Source organism: Marmota flaviventris, chromosome 5, assembly GCF_047511675.1.
Source record: "Marmota flaviventris isolate mMarFla1 chromosome 5, mMarFla1.hap1, whole genome shotgun sequence".
NCBI classification, from domain to species: domain Eukaryota; kingdom Metazoa; phylum Chordata; class Mammalia; order Rodentia; family Sciuridae; genus Marmota; species Marmota flaviventris.
Genome location: NC_092502.1, coordinates 129702774 through 129722371, shown reverse-complemented (window position 1 = coordinate 129722371; position 19598 = coordinate 129702774). Strand labels below are relative to the sequence as shown.

General features: G+C 34.9%; 1 protein-coding gene across 3 annotated transcripts in view; it reads left to right on the top strand.

Moving 5' to 3' along the window:
• Nucleotides 1–19598, top strand: part of Nnt (nicotinamide nucleotide transhydrogenase) — a 91949-nt gene that overhangs the window by 50314 nt on the left and 22037 nt on the right. For all 3 annotated transcript variants that reach the window (XM_071612611.1, XM_027954389.2, XM_027954390.2), the window contains exons 16-19: nt 949–1109; nt 3037–3216; nt 10892–11051; nt 13167–13248. In XM_071612611.1, the coding sequence (XP_071468712.1) occupies nt 949–1109; nt 3037–3216; nt 10892–11051; nt 13167–13248 (583 nt within the window). The remainder of the gene's footprint in view (nt 1–948; nt 1110–3036; nt 3217–10891; nt 11052–13166; nt 13249–19598) is intronic.

Below are 19598 nucleotides of genomic sequence, written 5' to 3'. Positions count from 1 at the left end.
GAGGCTTGGATAGCACTCGGAAAGATAGAAAAGATTTCACTCCAGAAAGATGGCTCCTTTTTATTGATCCATACAAATATCAAAACTTTGGAACTATTTCTTCTGCAGACAGCTAGTGGAGGAAATTAGGGCACAGAAATTTACATAAACTAACTGAGATTTGATAACATGTATGAACAAAATAATAGCTTTGTGATCTTTTGTTAGAGGTGTCTGCATGGAATTTACACAAGTGAGCTTTATACATTTCGCAGAATAGAGAACAACTTCTTGAGTGAGTTCATGTGACTGGTAAACAGAACTCATTTTGAAATTGGAAGTAGAGGAAAAAAAATTCAGGGAGGCTGTTTTCAGGAAAAAAAAAAAAAAGAGTCTCTAGGGAAACTAGTTTGTGATTTTAAAATCAGATCTTGCCTCTCTGTAATAAAGTCATTAAGTAGGACACTTCCATGAAACCTAAAAAATCACAAAAGAACTTCAAACCTAAAACATTCTTGTTTTAGGCTTTGTCTTTAGAAACAACTAAAAAACAAAGGTCCTTCTCCCTCGGGCTCAGTTGATAGAATCAGAAATGCTAATGTACTAGAGTCTGTATTGAAGTTTTAAATAAATAAAACCACACTTAACAACTTTTGTGTTGGTGTACGGGGGGAAAAATCACTTTTTAAGATTCTATGACAAAGAGTAAAGAAATTATGTGATCAAAGTAGGAAAAAGAACAGTTAAATTGAACCATACTTTTCCTGTCTTCCATTAGTGTTTGTTACATTTAATAATTCTAATATGCTTTTGTGTCTCGTATCTGGTGGAATAAAGTGATACTTCAGATACCATGTCATTCTAATATTACATTTTGACAGTTTGGGATTAAGTGACATGCAGTTGAGTGTATGTGTAAAGGTGGTTTCTTACACATTTGAGATTTTGAAGCTATGTTCCTTGGTCTAGGTATCCTGAAATCAGCCCCTCTCCTTCTACCTGGAAGGCACTTACTCAATGCAGGCTTGCTGGCTGCTAGTGTCGGTGGAATAATCCCATATATGATTGACCCCAGCTTTACCACTGGCATTACCTGTCTGGGTTCCGTGTCAGCTCTTTCTGCTATCATGGTAAGAAGTTGGAGATTAACAAGGACATATTTTCTTTCAACTTAATTGTTCATTTAAAAGTTGTCACATGTGACACCTTTCTTGCTCTGGAGTCTCTTCATTGGATCTATGTGTTGGTGAATAAGAGTTTTAAAAAGTCAAGGGTTCCAGTTCCGTTCATTAGGTGCCTACTATATGACAAGCACCACAAAACAGTGCTTTGAAGTTTACATGGTAAGTTTGCCTGTTATTTGCTGTCATCCATTCATTGGACACTAAATCAAATAATCATATAAAAGAAAATTCAGTTAATAAACCTGTGTGCTCAGTGAGGGGGTCCAGCCTTTCATAATAGGATTGGTCTTCCTTTTTCTCCCTGCCTTTTTCATTTAGTCTATTAAGATATAGACTATTTTTTTGTCTATATGTTTCTGTTTGGTGTTTTATATATCAATATTTGATGATATTGCATGCAATTCTGTGTCACACACTGATTGCTTTATGTTTCTCTAATATGGTGTATACCTTGTACATAGGGTTTATATTTTAAGTTTTTGAAAACACTAGCTACTGTGCCTAGCCCAAACTTAGATGTTTAGTAATTGCTTATCAAATACTTAGTGGCTCCTTGATTCAGAAACACAATATTTGTAGTACAAAAATGATACTTATTTTTGTGGAATCCTAAGAATTAGGTCATGATTTTAGTACAGAAAGTTTAAAGTCACTTAAAAATCTATCTTTATATGAATACCGATAATTCAGTTTTCTTTGCCTTTTGTAGTGATAATTTTGTTTTAAATGGAAGAAAAATAGTTTTGATATTTTTAATCTAACAAAGTGAAAGAGGTTAAAGTCTCAAAATCAAACTAATACTATAGAAATACAAAACTTCAATAATTCTTATTTTTTTGAGATCTAAAAGATACTTATTGCCCTATGAGAATGTCTGCATAAGTGATGATTTTATGGCCTTATTTTAATTGCTTTTGGGTTAAATAAGTGATAAATGAATACATTTAGTAACAAGAAAAATGTAGGAGAATGTGGAATAAAAAACAAAAATCTTTCTATCAGCCTTTTTATTTTCCTGGTTTAGTAATTTTGGATTGCATAGTGGACATTATTCATGATATGTTATGGATGCTTGGGATTCTATTGTATCCATCTAAAGAGTATCAATTATCATTTTTAAATTTGTTTTTATAGGTAGGTAATTTGGTGGGATGCAAATTTCAAATTTCGGTTCCCTTATGGTGGGAGCAGCTGAGAGCTATTTTATTTTATCATTAACAGGATTGCTTGGAGTCTGCTCCACATAGCATAGTTTAATAAGAGTAAGCTGGCTTTGGGGTCCCTCCAATTCATCTAGCCTGCTCCTTTGCAGGGTTTCCTCTGTCACTTAGTCATTACAAACCCTATCTTCATGATCTTCCAACCAGTAAAACTGTGGGCTTATAATCTTAGTTTTAGCTGGTCCACTTGCTACCAACAATGGTCTAAAACCATAAAAGCTGAAAAATTCACTTAGTGGTATTATATTTTTTTTAGGCATAGACCTCTCTCCATTTTCTTTAAATTTTTTTTATTGGTGCATTATAATTATACATATTAGTGGAATTTATTGTTATGTATTCATAAGGCACACAGCATAATATGTCAGTTTCATTCCCCAGTACCTCCCACTCTCCATTTTCTGCCTGCTTTTATTTAGGGATTTATTTATTTATTTGTTTATTTATTTTGAGGCTGAAGGGGTGGCTGAGTGTTCACAGCTGTTCTACCGAGTAGAGAGTTGGTCAGATGGAAGACACTTGGGCATTAGCAGAAGTGGAACTTGTATGGAACTCTTATTAGTTGAAAAGTTGGAATGATTAGGAACCAAGATGTTAAATGTCATAGGTTTTAGTATTCCGAAATTTGAGTTCTGCTTGGGTCTTTGTCCTAGGGTGTGACCCTGACGGCTGCCATCGGGGGTGCTGACATGCCCGTCGTCATCACTGTGCTGAACAGCTACTCGGGCTGGGCTCTGTGTGCTGAGGGATTCCTGCTCAACAATAACCTGCTTACCATCGTGGGCGCGCTCATTGGATCCTCTGGGGCTATCCTGTCGTACATCATGTGTGTGGTAAGACCATGAGTAAACAAAAGAAATGATCTTCTGGAAATATGAATGTGCTGGTCATTTATTTGCAGTAAAAAATGTTACTTTTAATATTCAAAAATATCAAAATGTATTATTTAAATAAGTTTCTAAAACTGTTTTTAAAGTACTCAACTGTAGAGAATTAGGAATATTAAATATAAAGGTAAAAATCTTCTAAGGCCTCTCTCCATTTGAAGATAAATATATAAGTTTTTTTCATCTTTTTTCTTTGTGCATTACATATTTATGTATTCACTTGTTTGATCTTATTACCTTTTTCGCATTCAAATAAAAAACCTTATTATATTTTTAACTTTTTTATTTTTACCATTAAGATGCTTTTAAAGTTTTGTTTTAAGACCCTTTGTATTAATCCATCATATGGATATACAAAGTTCATTTAGCTTTTCCCTAATGCTGTCCATTTTAGGTTGATTTTTAATTCTCTTTGCATTTAAGTGCATCTTTGACAATTTTGGCTTTTGTCAAAGCCAAAGAGAGAGAGAGTGTGCTCAGTTTTCAGGTTTTTTTATGTGTTTCCACAAAGCTTGCCCTCTCATTGGTCATCTATGAGAGGGCCTCCCTTGAAGTTTCATGGGCAGCATGATAACAACAAAAAAAGAACAGAAAAAAGTAACAATGTGAATACTTGTTAGCTTTGTTTTAAATTTCTGATTATCTTCTTGAGTGGCAAGCTTATATCCTGCAAATAATTTATGGTTGACTAGAAAATGTTTCCCAGTTATAGGTGTTATTCTCTACATATTAGTTTTGAATAGCTGTTAAAAGACAAGCACCTAACCATTGAGCCCTTATACAATCAGAAATCAGAATATGACTTTCCACTGATAAATAATTTAGAGGGAAAAGAGCTGCTACTCCTATCATTTGTTTTCAGTTAAAAAAACCCCCTTATTTTGCAACTTAGAATTTTCTGAAGTTTTAATTGAAAACTCTTAGTTGTAATTTAAATCCTGGTTATCTTTTTATAAGATTTTTTTTGTTGTTGTTTATTTCTTTGTACTGTAAAAGAAAGCATTAGATAGCCCAAATTCAAAACCAGCCCAGAGATTTTTAAATTAAGTTACTCAGGTTATTTAGGGAATTTGTAAAGGTGAAAGCTTGAGTATCCTATTTTAAAAGTATCAAGCTTTGAGGTTTTTAAGGAAAAAAATGTGTTCAATTGTATTAGAAATACAGTTTAATCTAAAAATAAACTTTTAACCCTTGGTTTGAATTTCAGTCATTTGGAAAATTTGACCAGCAGAGGGCAGCAGATTTTCACTATTACTTAAACATGGTTTCCCAGAAAACTGATTTTAAATCAAATGGGAGGATTTGGATTTCAAAAAATAAAGCCAGTGGCATACTGATATGAGGAGGAAAGGGCGAAGGACTTGTACCCAGTTCTTAAAATGTTACCATGGATACCTTCTTTTTTTTATTAATTAATTTCTTTCAATTAGGTATATATGACAGCAGAATGTATTTTGATTCTTTGTACAGAATTGTAGCACAACTTTTCATTTCTCTGGTTGTCCACGATGTAGTGTCACACCATATATGCAACCATACATGTATCTAGGGTAATGATGTCCATCTCATTCCACCATCTTTCCTGCCCCATGCCCTTTCCTCACCCCTCCCTTCCCTTTGCCCAAAGTTCTTCCATTTTTCTTAATGGTTTCTTTAAATAAAGTGGAGACAGATATTTTGGGAGGTGTAGTTGATCAATTTAAGAAGTTAATTTCTTTCTTTTAAAAAAATATATATTTTAGTTGTAGATGGACACAATACCTTTATTTTATTTGTTTATTTTTATTTGTTGTGGGAGATCAAACCCAGTGCCTCATACATGTTAGGCAAGCACTCTGCCACTGAGCCACAACCCCGTCCCAAGAAGTTAATTTCTTTTATTATTATTAATTATAGTAACCATAGTAATTCTTATGTTAATACATCTAAAAGGAACTTGAATAAGGTTGGAAGAGGCACTTGTTGAAAATACTCTCTTCTACATGTTCTTTGGAAATTATCTTTCTTTTAAAATTCTTTCATATTTCTTTTTCTTTTTTTCATCCTAGATATTGAACTCAGGGGCACCTAACCATTGAGCCCTTATACAATTCTTTATTTTGATATAGGGTCTAAGTTCCCTAGGGCCTTGCTTTTTGCTGAGGCTGGCTTTGAACTTGCAATCCTCCTGTCTCAGCTTACTGAGCCCTTGGGATTACAGGTGTGCACCACCATGCCTGGCTCTTTCATATTTCTTGATCTATTTTCTTTAGCTATCCTGTTTCTTTTTTTTCTATTTCTACTGCCACAAGTGTGTCATTTGTCATCATCATACTATACAGTTTTTTATTTTCTAAAATTCCTATACCACATATATAGCTAATATATTCTTATAGCTATCTGGGTTCATTAATATCATGATAGCAAGTTTATATTAATTTGGATTCGAGGAAGGCGAAGGCTTAGTTTAAAAAATCCTAATTACAAAAATGAAAGATGTATAATATAGGAAATTTAAAAAACAGAATAAATAAGAAAATAAAAATTTTTGAACTCCTATTGTTCATTAGCTGTTAATAACATTTAAGGTTCTAATTTTTTTTCAAGTGCTGTGTTAACATTCTATTTAGTGCATTGCTGAATTTTCTAACATTTTTTTCAAGTGCTGTGTTAACATTCTATTTAGTGCATTGTTGAATTTAGTTAAGTTTTTAACTAATAATTTTTAGCATCAACACATTATTATAACACACATATACCATAAGCTATGTTTCCAAATCTACATTATTAATTGTTTGAACAATTTTTTTGGTTGTAGTATTTCTCTTTGTGCATCTTTGATTATTTCCTTAAGTTAAATTTTTACAAGTGCAATTACACGTTCAAAGGGCATAAGCTGTTTTTGTTGCCTTTTGAAATTGATAAATTGATTGTCCACCAACGATTCCTCCTTAGTGCTCTAAACTAGCGATGGGTGTCATGGCTTATTTCAGTGCATGCTCCCTACTCCCAGATGTCATTATGAAACAAAAAGAAAACAATATAAACAAACCTGCTGTATTTTTAGACTTGGAAGATAGAAAATTTCTTTCCTTCCAAATTTCCCTGATTTCCGATTTTTTTTCATTGACCTTCACTAATTCTTAACTTGTGCTTCTTTATTATAAAAATTTTTTTTTCATGGCTTATGCTTAGCAGCACAAGGTAGTTCATAAGATTAATAAAAATTAAATAGCTGGTTCAACTTGGGTGTTAGTACAGTACTGCAAGCATTATGCTGGATGCTTTACAAGTGTTAGCTCATTTCATCTCTACAATAGTTTTGGAGATAGAAAATGTTCTCATTTTAGAGATAAGGTATTTTTAAGGCTTATTTCTTACCTTTGTGTTTGTGAAGCCTGGCCTAGTACCTGGTACATTCCAAGGTTTGTACTGTTTGCTAAATGAACATTAGATGGATATTTTTTTAGCTCATTTACTGGAGTTAATATGATACAGTATGTTGACCTTCATTATTAAAGACTGAAGGAAAAATTTAAGTGTAAAGCATAGCAGGGTGGTTTTGCTGGGTTTGGTGGTGCACACCTGTAATCCCAGAGGTTGAGGCAGGAGGATTTAAAGTTCCAAGCCAGCCTCACCAATTTAGGGAGGCCTTAAACAACTTAGCAAGACCCTGTCTCAAAAATAAAAAAGGGTTGGGGATATGGCTCAGCAGTTAAGCACCTATAGGTTCAATCTCCGGTACCAAAAACAGAAACACAAACCACCACCAGAAAAAAAAATAAGAAACAGGGTGATTTTATTCTATAGGAAGAAATGGAATGTACCACAAGTGGCTAACCAGCAATCCCTAGAATTGTATTTTTGTTCTGATAATTAATTTTTTTTGGTGTCCTCTGAGCTATGATTACACAGTATTCATTATTATAAAAGTTGAAAAATATTGGCAATGTCTAATCAAAAAACTCAAATCAATGATGTGCTTTATATCCAGACATCAAATAGACATTACCTTCTTTATGATTTTATAGTCCCTCTACTCGTGATAGAATTCAAATCACCTGGGAAATAGAGGTCTTGCAAAAACGCAACAGCATTTTCAGGCAAAATTTTTTGATTTTTGTACTTTGTTATTTGTTGCCAAATGGAAATAGAAGAAATGCAAAGAAAATTATGTTTTTTTTTTTTTTTTTTTCTTTGTGATTAATTATCATCTACCAGGTACTGAAATGAGAGGCTGGTAAATGGTGTATATGTTATTATTTTGTCTTGGTCTACTTTATGACTTTTCCTTTGTTTTCAGGTTTACTTCTCACAGTGCACTTAGAATTATATGAGTTAAGGGTCTCTTTAATGTAGAATACAATTTTCGTTTTAGGGCTTAATAGTTTGAGAGGAATAGTTTTGGACAATGTTGCAAATTTTTTTTGCCTTGAAAGCTGGAAACTCTTTTTAATATGTGGATCAGTGCCCATAGGATAGACCATTAATCACTCAAGCAGAAACCCTGAACATTTGTTGAGAAAATAATGTTGCAATGGTAAATTTAGAGATGAAAATAATTTAGTTTTTAAGAGGCCACATGAAATTAGTATAATGATGATATAATTGTGTATATGTGTTTAATAGGGGGTAGGCCTTGATTTTTAAACTACTATGGGGGTTCCCTGTTTTTTCTCCCTAAGTTGCCATCTGAAGTGGGTACATTTTAGATGTCCTCAGAAATTCTTTCCTTCTCCATTCGTTTTATAGGTTCCTTTTAAGCCAAGTTGGAATAATGTGGGTATATCTCTATACATGTGTCCCTCTGCTGTATATCCCTCTGTGATCTGTCCCTTTGCAAGACTGTCATAGAGCCTCTTTGTCCATTTGACATTTATTTGAAGTTATTTATGACATAACTTCATAAATATCTCAATGTCTAAAATAATGTTTTGTACCGATTTTAAAGACAAAAATTTGGTAGAACATTTTTTTGGTAACCTAGTTTCAGAATCCTGTAATTTAAAACTAGAAAAGATTTATCAAAATCCTCAAAAGTGGGGCCGGGGTTGTGGTTCAGTGGTAGAGTGCTTGCCTAGCATGCACGAGGCACTGGGTTCGATTCTCAGCACCACATAAATGATCTCCACCTAAACAACAACAACAACAACAACAAAAATCCTCAGAAGTTGAAAGTTTGGGAAGTCTCAGGTATGTCTATCTGGGCTTTTATTTAAACCTTGGAAATTTTGAGAGGATATCTTAACAAGAGCTTAAAACTTCAAGTTAGATTAGGTTTATTAACTTAATTAAAAACATTAATTTTCCATGACTCTCTTATCCGTTAATAATATACATAAAGATATTTCAGGCTTTATTTTGTGTGTGTTAACCTTAGACGAATTTATCAGATTTGGAGTTCTGTAAAATACATTCGTATTTGATAGGTGAGCTTAGCATGAAAGAATAATTTAAAAAATGCTGATATTGTAATCCATCATCTTTGAACTTTGTTGTTATGAAAGCATGGCTCTTTGCTCATCTTCTGTTTTCCTCCCTGCCTTTGCCTGTGTCAAAACATAAGCAGTGAGGTAAATGTCTCCACCAAAGTGGTTGCCAGCTGGGCCCTCATTCTGGGTGGTTGTGGTTTTTCCCTGATGTAGTGCTTATCGTTGGAGATTTCTAATTGTTTTTTAAAATTTTTTTAAATATTTACTTTTTAGTTGTAGTTGGACACAATACCTTTATTTTATTTATTTTATGTGGTGCTGAGGATCGAACCTAGGGCCTGGCACGTGCTAGGTGAAAGCTCAACCTCTGAGCCACAACCCCAGCCCTCTAATTGCTTTTTAAATAATCAAATATTATCTTTTCTTTTTTACACGCCTGTAATCCCAGCGGCTCAGGAATTGGAGACAGGAGGATCGCAAGTTGTAACCCAGCCTCAGCAAAAGCGAGGTGCTAAGCAACTCAGTGATGCCCTGTCTCTAAATAAAATACAGAATAGGGCTGGGGATGTTGCTAAGTGGTAGAGTACCCTAAGTTCAATCCCCAGTACCAAAAAAAAAAAAAAGGTAATAGATTGATCCTTGCACAGCTTTTACAGTAATCAATAATGTGTTTATTATGACCCTTAAAATAGGATTTAATAGTGTTTGGAATTTTTTCCAAATGGTAACATCAGTTACGGTCCTGTAGAATATTTTGTTTTGATCGTGAACAGTACTGATTTGAATTCTTTTTTATTTTTTTATTATTAGTTGTTCAAAACATTACATAGTTCTTGACATATCATATTTCATATATTTGATTCAAGTGGATTATGAACTCCCATTTTTACCCCGTATACAGATTGCAGAATCACATTGGTTACACATCCACGTTTTTACATACTGCCATACTGTATTCTGTTGCCTTTCCTATCCTCTACTATCCCCCCTCCTCTCCCTTCCCCTCCCATCTTCTCTCTCTACCCCATCTACTGTACTTCATTTCTCTCCCTTGTTTTTTTTCCCCTTCCCCTCACTTCCTCTTATATGTAATTTTGTATAACAATGAGGGTCTCCTTCCATTTCCATGCAATTTTCCTTCTTTCTCCCTTTCCCTCCCACCTCTCATCCCTGTTTAATGTTAATCTTCTTCTCATGCTCTTCCTCCCTGCTCTGTTCTTAGTTGCTCTCCTTATATCAAAGAAGACATTTGGCATTTGTTTTTTAGGGATTGGCTAGCTTCACTTAGCATAATCTGCTCTAATGCCATCCATTTCCCTGCAAATGCCATGATTTTGTCATTTTTTAGCGCAACATAATACTCCATTGTGTATAAATGCCACATTTTTAAAAATCCATTCATCTATTGAAGGGCATCTAGGTTGGTTCCACAGTCTAGCTATTGTGAATTGTGCTGCTATGAACATCAGTGTAGCAGTGTCCCTGTAGCATGATCTTTTTAGGTCTTTAGGGAATAGTCCGAGAAGGGGAATAGCTGGGTCAAATGGTGGTTCCATTCCCAGCTTTCCCAGGAATCTCCATACTGCTTTCCAGATTGGCTGCACCAATTTGCAGTCGCACCAGCAATGTACAAGTGTACCCTTTTCCCCACATCCTCGCCAGCACTTGTTGTTGTTTGACTTCATAATGGCTGCCAATCTTACTGGAGTGAGATGGTATCTTAGGGTGGTTTTGATTTGCATTTCTCTGACTGCTAGAGATGGTGAGCATTTTTTCATGTACTTGTTGGTTGATTGTATGTCCTTCTCTGAGAAGTGTCTGTTCAGGTCCTTGGCCCATTTGTTGATTGGGTTGTTTGTTATTTTATTGTCTAATTTTTTGAGTTCTTTGTATACTCTGGATATTAGGGCTCTATCTGAAGTGTGAGGAGTAAAGATTTGTTCCCAGGATGTAGGCTCCCTATTTACCTCTCTTATTGAAAAAAACAGGTGGTTCTCTGATCTCTTTTTATTTAAATTTAAATTTTTTTAAATTAAAATTTAAATTTTTGAAATAATTTTCAGAAGCCAGCTCAAATTTATCTGGTTAAAGTGACCTAAATCATCAAATAAACCTTTTTAATGCTTCTGAATATCATATGTGCAAAATTTATACCATTCTCCAAAAGTTATGTGGATTAAACTCTCATAGCTGATAATTTTGCTCTGTAGGCAATGAATCGCTCCCTGGCTAATGTGATTCTTGGAGGCTATGGTACCACTTCAACAGCCGGTGGGAAACCCATGGAAATTTCTGGCACACATACAGAAATCAACCTTGACAATGCCATCGACATGATTCGAGAAGCTAATAGCATTATCATTACTCCAGGTAAAAAAATAAAGGCAAAATCAAAAAATAGACAACCTCTAACTGTTGTAATGGATTCAGAGAGAGTTTTTTTTATAATGGGAAAAAAATGGAATTGAAAATTCCTTAATTTTGAAAACACAATGGAAACTTAGTAGGAACTCTGTGATTACTACATGAGAAATATGAAAATTCTCAGTTTAGGTTAATATTTTGAGGATCACATAGATAATCTATAAGTTGATGCAGTGGGTTCTGTAGTGTCTTTTAGTGTTTCTTTAAACATGTATTAATTTTTGAGTCTTAGCTATTTTTTTAATGGTAATTTTTTGGCCTATCATCAAGATTAATTTAGATATAGGTTATGAAAGTGTCTGGCTTAGTAGGCTTGTTTAGTCTGTTTTCAAAAATATATATTTAAAAAATGACATCAAGAATCATGTGGTTTCAATAGCATGAGAGAACATGACCTAGTAGACAGAGCTTGGTCTGGGAGCCACAACATCTTATTTTAAAATTTTTATTATTTTTTTAGTTGTCAACAGACCTTTATTTATTTGTATTTGGTGCTGAGAATCAAACCCAGGGCCTTATGTGTGCTAGGCAAGCACTCTACCACTGAACCACAACCCTAGCCCTCAACGTCTCATTTTTGGTCTTAATTTTACCACTAATAGTCTGTATGACATTGACCAAGTCATTTAATCTCTCTGGGCCTCAATCCTGCACCACAGCTCCCTTTCTCTCTCTCTCTTTCTCTCTCTCTTTAATTTTAGCCCAGTTCTCTTTCACTATTATTACACAATGCTCTGGTATTATGGATAACATGTTGGTTTCAGTTCAAGATTTTAACTGCATTCAGTCTTTTGAGTTTTCTATAAAGAAAATCTATTGATTTGACATGTGGGTAATTAACCTATTGGTATTAAGGTAAAAATAACAAACATTATCCTGATCAAATGTTAAGGTGCAAGCCTTCTTAAGTTGGGGCAGTGTTCCTTTTTAGGGGCATTTGAAACATGTGATTTGGGGTTTTTGGTCGTCACAAAGATGGGGCTGCTATTGTCTATTAGTGAACAGAAGCAGATAAACTGAAGTGTATGGGGACATTCCTGTGTATTGAATTGTCACAGCTGGAACAGCTGTGGAATTGCCTGTAGAGAAAGTGTGCTGGAGTGTGAAGAAGTTGAGGACTGTGATCTTTTCCTTGAGGCATTTTCCACTGGGGGAAGAAGTTGCAGATGAATGATGCAGGGGGTGGTGGCTATGATAAAGGCTAAATTGAACCTTGTGAACCATTTTCCCATCATGAGGAAACTAAGAAGATTTGTAGGCAAGTGAGGATTTGTTTTTGGCCTTAGAGGAGGGATAGTGTTAGGCATGGATGAAGGCAGAGGGAATAGCTTAAGCAGAAACTTAGCATTTGGGGAAAAGGGTTAGAAAAGCAGTTGTTGTATAGGTAGACTGGACAGAATGTGGCAGTTATAGGAGAAGGAAGATAGCTGAAGTTCTTGTTATACCCTTAGTAATACCAAATGTGAAGATCATTTTTATTTTTCATCTAGGTGTAGGGGTGGGAATGTTAAGTTATTTTTTTGAGATATAAAGTTTGGACAATGAGCATGCTATATGGGAACTCAAATGAGAGGCAGAATGGGAGTCATCAGATGGTTATTGATGCCATGGGATGAGCTGAGATTTTTAAAGAGAGGTGAGGGAGAAACTTGGTCATTTAAGAAGGCAACTAAAAAGAAAAACTATTAAAGAAATTTGAGAGAGGAGAAAGTTAGGAGGTGCCAGGGAACAGAAGTGTTTTCAGAATCAAGTATGCACAGAGTTTAAAAACATGAGAGAGAGGTAAAGAGAGAAGAAGACGGCATGTGCAAGTGTGTCTATGGTGTGTGGATGGGGGTGCTCAGAAATACTGTACTCTGCAGAAGATTGAGGGATCATTAGATTTTAATTTTCAAATTCAAACTTATGATTTTGAAGGGCAGATTATAAATTATTTTCATGTCTAGTCCTATTAACTGCCTATGTTGACATAAAAATGTGTTTTGAGCAAGAGACAAGGTGTAGTTCATAACATTTCAAAACAAAAACCACATTTTTCTATGTTCTTGATATTTCTTGCAGGATATGGTCTCTGTGCAGCCAAAGCTCAGTACCCCATTGCTGATTTGGTAAAGATGCTCACGGAGCAAGGCAAAAAAGTCAGGTAAGTGTTTGCAAGGATAGCTGTGTGATGAAAGGTTATGGATGACTTTTTTTTTAATATTTATTTTTTAGTTGTAGTTGGACACAATAGCTTTGTTTGTTTTTATGTGGTGCTGAGGATCGAACCTAGGGCCTCACGCTTGCTAGGCGAGAGTGCTACCACTGAGCCACAACGCCTGCCCATTATGGATGACGTTTTAAAAAGGACTGTTTCTTTCTTTTTAAATATCTTTATTTATTTTCATATGGTGCTGAGGATCGAACCCAGTGCCTTACACGTGCAAGGCAAGCACTCTGCTGCTGAGCTATAACCCCAGCCCCCCAAAAGGACTGTTTCTTTAAGTGGCACTTTACACGTGTAATCCTAGGGAAAGCTGTCAAAAAACCTCTATTCTAGTCTTAGTCTACTACCAATTTTCACTGCTTTTATCTAATATCATTGAATCTAAATATAGACTAATTTTAGAAAGGAAAGTTTGTTATTCCAAATTCCAGGGTATTTATTAATGGGGAAAAATAGAAGTTTGTGTTTCCCTGTGTTTCAATTTGGGGAAGGAGATCAAGCAAAGCTCTTTCTTTCTTTCTCTTTCTCTCTTTCTTCCTCTCTTTCTTTCTTAAATTAAACCATTTTAGTTATACAGAGTAGTTGGGTTCCTCTGGACAAATTGTACATTCATGGAATTAGATTTCAGATTCCCTACCCTCACTATTTCCTTCCCTCCTTTCTCTACTCCACTGATCTTCCTTTCACTTATCTATTGATTTATTTTTTATTGTTTTTTTTTCCTATCAAGCAATGCATTTTGAATTATATCAAGTTGTGTTCTTCTGTTTTTTATTCACGTTGAAAAATGCAAGACTTCCAAAGAGGTTTTCAAAGAGTAAGTCTCTGTGGGCTGGTCATTGATGGCTAATTTAACTCTCATATTCTCAGAATGGAGAAAACTACTGAGAATGCTTTATATAAAGCCACATGGTTTTGGAATCTGAATTAGCACAACAGCTGTTTTTGCTATTGGGGCACCAGCCTCTGCTCTTGGGAGGATGTTAAGCAGAACAGAAAAGCTGAAAACTCTGCATTACTAGATCCCCCATGACCTTGGATAAAACATTTGAAAAGTGTAAAAATGGGGCACTGGGAGTTCAACTTGGTGACCGTCGAAGTGTTTGCATTTGTCCTATCCATCTCAGGGTTCCCACTCTGGAACTACTTTTGTCATTCATGTGTCAGAGGAGAAAGCCCCTGGGGTCACCCTTAGTAGGACTACTGCTGCTCATTTCTTGGGGAAACTGGTTCACTAGCAGTTACATTGACATGGCAAAATATCTGACAAGATAACTTATTAAATAGAGTTAGTTTGGTCATCAAGATGTTAATGTCTGTTGACAAAACTATTTTTGTCTGTTAACTATTCCTTTTAGATGTCAACTATAGACTTTTGTCTGGGGGCAAATGATAAGAAAATAAAGCAAGTCAGACATGGTGGTAAATGCCTATAATCCCAGTTATGCAAGAGGCTGAGGCAGGAGGATCAAAAGTTTGAGATCAGCCTGGGCAATTTATACTATGTCTCAAAGTAAAAAATAAAGGGGGTGGGGATGTAGTACAAAAGTGGAGCACTTGCCTAGTATGGGTCCAATCCCTAGTACTTATTGCCAAAGGAAAAAAAAAATGCCTAACAGTGTGACCCAGAACTAGTCAGTATATCTGTGCCAGACTGGATACAGAATCCTCCTGCTCTTTGGACTGAATGTTCCTGCTCTAAATGGTGGTAAAAGAGAGTTGAGATGATGAAATCACAGGGTTACCTAAATGGTCTTAGTGTTAGCAGCCATGTCAGCTGCATTTTACTTCGTCGTTTTTTTTTTTCTTTCTTGCTTTTTCTTTTTTCTCTCCCTCTTCCCCCCACCTCTTCTTGAAATCTATAGTTTGTATTTTCCATTTACACAGATTCAAGATACTGCTTTGCAGTGGGCCCAAATGATTCTGTGACATGGATCATTTTCATGGTTAGTGAAAATTTAGGTGAACTGAAGATAGAAGTTGAGAAAAGTTCTTGGCTATATATTTTTTTTTTTTAAATTTTTTATTGTTGGCTGTTTAAAACATTACATAGTTCTTGATATATCATATTTCACAATTTGATTCAAGTGGGTTATGAGCTCCCATTTTTACCCCATATACAGATTGCAGAATCACATCAGTTACACATCCATTGATTTACATATTGCCATACTAGTGTCTGTTGTATTCTGCTGCTTTAAATTGTTACATAAGAAGTCTCTCTTTCAGTTCCTTATTCCTCTTTCCATGTAGGATATTAAGCTATGCCTTATTTTAGTCATAGTCTTGCCAGTTAGAGCATTTATAGAATTATGAGTGAAAGGATGTGTTCAAGCACCTTTTATGATTTTCTTGAAGACATTGTTTTCTTTATTCAATCCACATGTGAAAAAGTCTAATGTATTAGTAATGCCTTCTATCACCACGTAAATGTTTAGATGAGTGGCAGTCATAATAAAATAGAAAAAGATGGCTTTCGTGTCTCTGTTATCCTTAGGAAGGGAAGGTTTAGTTCATCAAAACTCTTGTTACTCACTCATCAACCTAGGTAAGCAGACATCTTGGAAAATGAGGCCGGTGTGAGGTGATTGGATGCAGAGTGGAAGAACATCATAAATAAGACCGTCCAGCAGCTTTAAGGCAGGCAGGCCAGGAGAGGAAACTAATGAGGGAGATGGAGAAAAGTCTTCTGAAAAGAAAAGGGCGGGATTTTTTGTTTCTGACCTAATTATAATTAGGACTTTTGTCCATAAAGAAATCATAGGAACTGCTGCTGTAGGGTGATTTCTGTCACACTGAATGGGAAAATTAGTTGGCTTAAGATTTTAGAGATTTAATTATAGATTTATGAATCATTTTTCTTTTTTTCCCACAATGCCTTTATTTTTATGTGGTACTGAGGATTGAACCCGGGTCCCGCCTGTGTTAGGCGAGCGCTCTACTGCCTTAAGTCCCAACCCCGACTTATGAATCATTTTTCAATTACAGATTTTTTATTGAACCAATTTTTTTGAATAAAACAAGGATTTTCATGAGGGAACTTTTCAAGTTTCAAAGAATTATTTATATAATTTTAAAAAATAATTTATTAGCAATTTATAATATAGTTCAGAATAAAATTATTGCTCAGTTTGGCTCCTCTATAAGTTAGGAAAAGTAACCTATTTATATTCACCTGTCCTTCATATAAAAGCTAAAATGATATATTAATATATTATAGTGTTTTTTACTAAAATATGTTGAATTTTCAACATGAGATTTGTAATAAGTTATATGGATCTTACATTTGAATTAAAAGGAAGAGGACTATTCTTGCAAACATGATGTCAGTAGAATACCATGTTTTTCCTTTCTAGCTTCTGTGTGGACTTACTTTCTTTTCTTTACTTTTTTTTTTAAATGTAAAGGGAATCAGAAACTTTTTGATTTTGTTTTATGTTGGTGTCATCATCTTTTCTTGGAGAAATATAAATTTTCTTGACAAAGTTGGGAATATACACATAAATGCTAGCTTTTTTAAAGAGACGGATGTCTGAATAAGAGATGGCTGCAGCAGTTACCTCGTATTTTAATGAAATAAATCTGTATTTACAGTTTGTGGTAATTTGGTCCTTTCATCACTCTGTGGAGCTCCCACGGTGTTCATTGACTACAGCTGCTGGGCCTCTGGTTTTAGTAGGTCTTTGTGCCTCAGGACCCCAGCATGCCTCGCATCCAGATGTGGTGACATATTCACACACATCCCCTGTGGAAATGTGCCAGTGTGGACATACGATTGTCATCAATTAGCTATGCCCAAGTGGTGCCAAGAAAAATTGCATCTGTCATACAGTCTGTCTGACTTCATGGCCCATGATTGATTTAGAGACACTCCTGTTTTCCCTTCCTTTGGCTATAGTCATAACATGTTCACAAAGGGCTGAGATTATATAATGAAGCACATGACATTTCATGACAAGAACTCATTTCAGCATGTTGACGTCATGAAAGTTCACTGACTTAGACTTTGTTTAGTGGCCAAGATATTGTCACTTCATGGTTGTTCAGAATGCCTGTGCAACTTATCTAACTAATGCTGGATCTTTAAAAGCATTTAATGATGAATATCTATGACACAAGGACACAGACATTTTTTTCTCTTTACCTCCCAATCTTTGAATTGATTATATAATAAGCTTTTTATTATAAAGTAGAGATAACTTGCCCAATGAATAAATCTTAGAAAAGGGTTGTCAATTTTTTTCTCTTTTGTAATTAATAACTGCTTGATTTTCTTTCCATAAAGCATTGCTTGGATTATCACAGAAGTCTTGAATTTATGGAAATGCTTTTTAACTTGCTTGACTAACTAACTAATGTTATGTATTTTATGTTAAGATTCCATTGTCTTTCTATTGATGTTATTAGAATGGTATTAAAACATTATAAGAAATTTATTACCAGGTTCTGAGAATATAAGGATACAGGAGCTCAGTTCTTACTCATAATTTTATAATTATGAAGAAGCAAATCTATGAACAAAGGAATCTGTGAATTTCATTTAATATTATAGCATGCTAAGACAAGGAATTAACCAGCCAGGGGACATTTTCAATTTTTTATACCATTTATAACATGCAAAATTTTGAAGCCTTTTAAAAATGTGTGTATGAGTGCATATAAACACTTCATCCTGTCTTAACACATCAAGTTGCCTATGATATTTGCAGTTTAATAGTGTTTCATGATATTATTTTTACAAATACGTCAGTTCTTTGAATACACTTAAAGATGAAATATTTTATTCCTGTAACTGGATTTTTCTTTCTTTCTTTTTTTTTTTTCATGGATTGCATGTGATTTAAGGATGTAGAGTTCAGTATTCTAGGATTTGTTATGCTTTGGGGTCAAGGAAGAGCCAAGGCATGACATTTGTAAAGTAACAGAGGCATTTGCTTCTGAAGAAAATGGAAATTAGGCCAGCTAAAAGACTTAGTGTTTAGTAAATAAATAGACATCAACATTATTGAGCAGTTTCATGTCAGCTTTGTGATTTTTTTAAAGCCATAACTACTTATATCAATGTTCATTCATTGAACAAATAATAGTACAGTACTTTGTGCCACACACTGTTCTAGGTCCTGGGGACATATTAGTTAATACAACGCAAGAAAAAGCCTATGGAATTTACATTCATTAGGAGGTGAGGTCGTAAACTTCAAGAAATTCTAAACTGAAGATGCTTATTACCCCCTTGTGCTTTCAGTTCAGATGCCAGTTGAAAACAACATCTGTAGGACAGGGTATTGGATCACAGTTTCAGAATCACAACTGGCACTATTTGGTGATGAATTAGCCAGTGCTTCGGGCTCTATCATAGAATGTGGTATGTTACTTTGCATTGGGCCTGCTTTCTTGAAAAACATAGTAGAAGAAGGGTAGGTGTGAGGGGGTTATTTGTGTAATTGGGCAAATGTGTGAAACTTTTCATGAAAGAGGAAAAAACCAAAGAGTGTGTGTGTTTTCACTCACATATATGTTGATTTTGTTATATAGGATTTCCAGTAGTTCCTAGATCAAAGGTGTCTGTTGAGTTGTTTAAAAAAGGCAGCCTTTGGGGCTGGGGTCATAGTTCAGTGGTAGAGTCCTTGCCTAGCATGAGTGAGACACTGGGTTTAATTTTCAGCAGTGCATATAAGTAAATAAATAAAATAAATAAAGGTCCATTGACAACAAAAAATTATTAAAAAAAAAAAAAGATAGCCTTCTCTCCAGATTGTTTAGCTTTATGCTATCCATAGCATTTTGGAGTGGCAAGGCCTGTGCTAAAAGCCTGTGCTTTAGATGCTTTGTAAAGCCTTTTCTAGCTCTGTCATTTAGGTACCCATTCCTTAGAAACTCCTGTCACAGGTATTGCAATGGACCGAGGAGGAAACCCTCACTGCATAAATCCAGTATTCCTGTAGAGGTGATATTTTGGCTTCTATTGCCAGTGTTGGTTATAGTAAACTCTTTGTATTTAGTTTATTCAATAAGATTCCTGTGAACATAGCAGGGTATAAATAAATAAAAACCCTCTTCTCATTTCATGTTCAAATTCATCTGTATCTTTCTTAAAATTTTTACTTTATAGTGCTCACTAGCTATTGCATTCTAAGAGCCATTCAACAGCATCATTAAAGGTATCCAGGCAGAAAGATGAAATTATGTATGACTGTAACTGAATCTCTGCAATATGCTAAAGTATAATATTCTAGAGCATTAGTCACAGATTGAATTTTAGTTTTTCCTTTGATACCATTCATCAT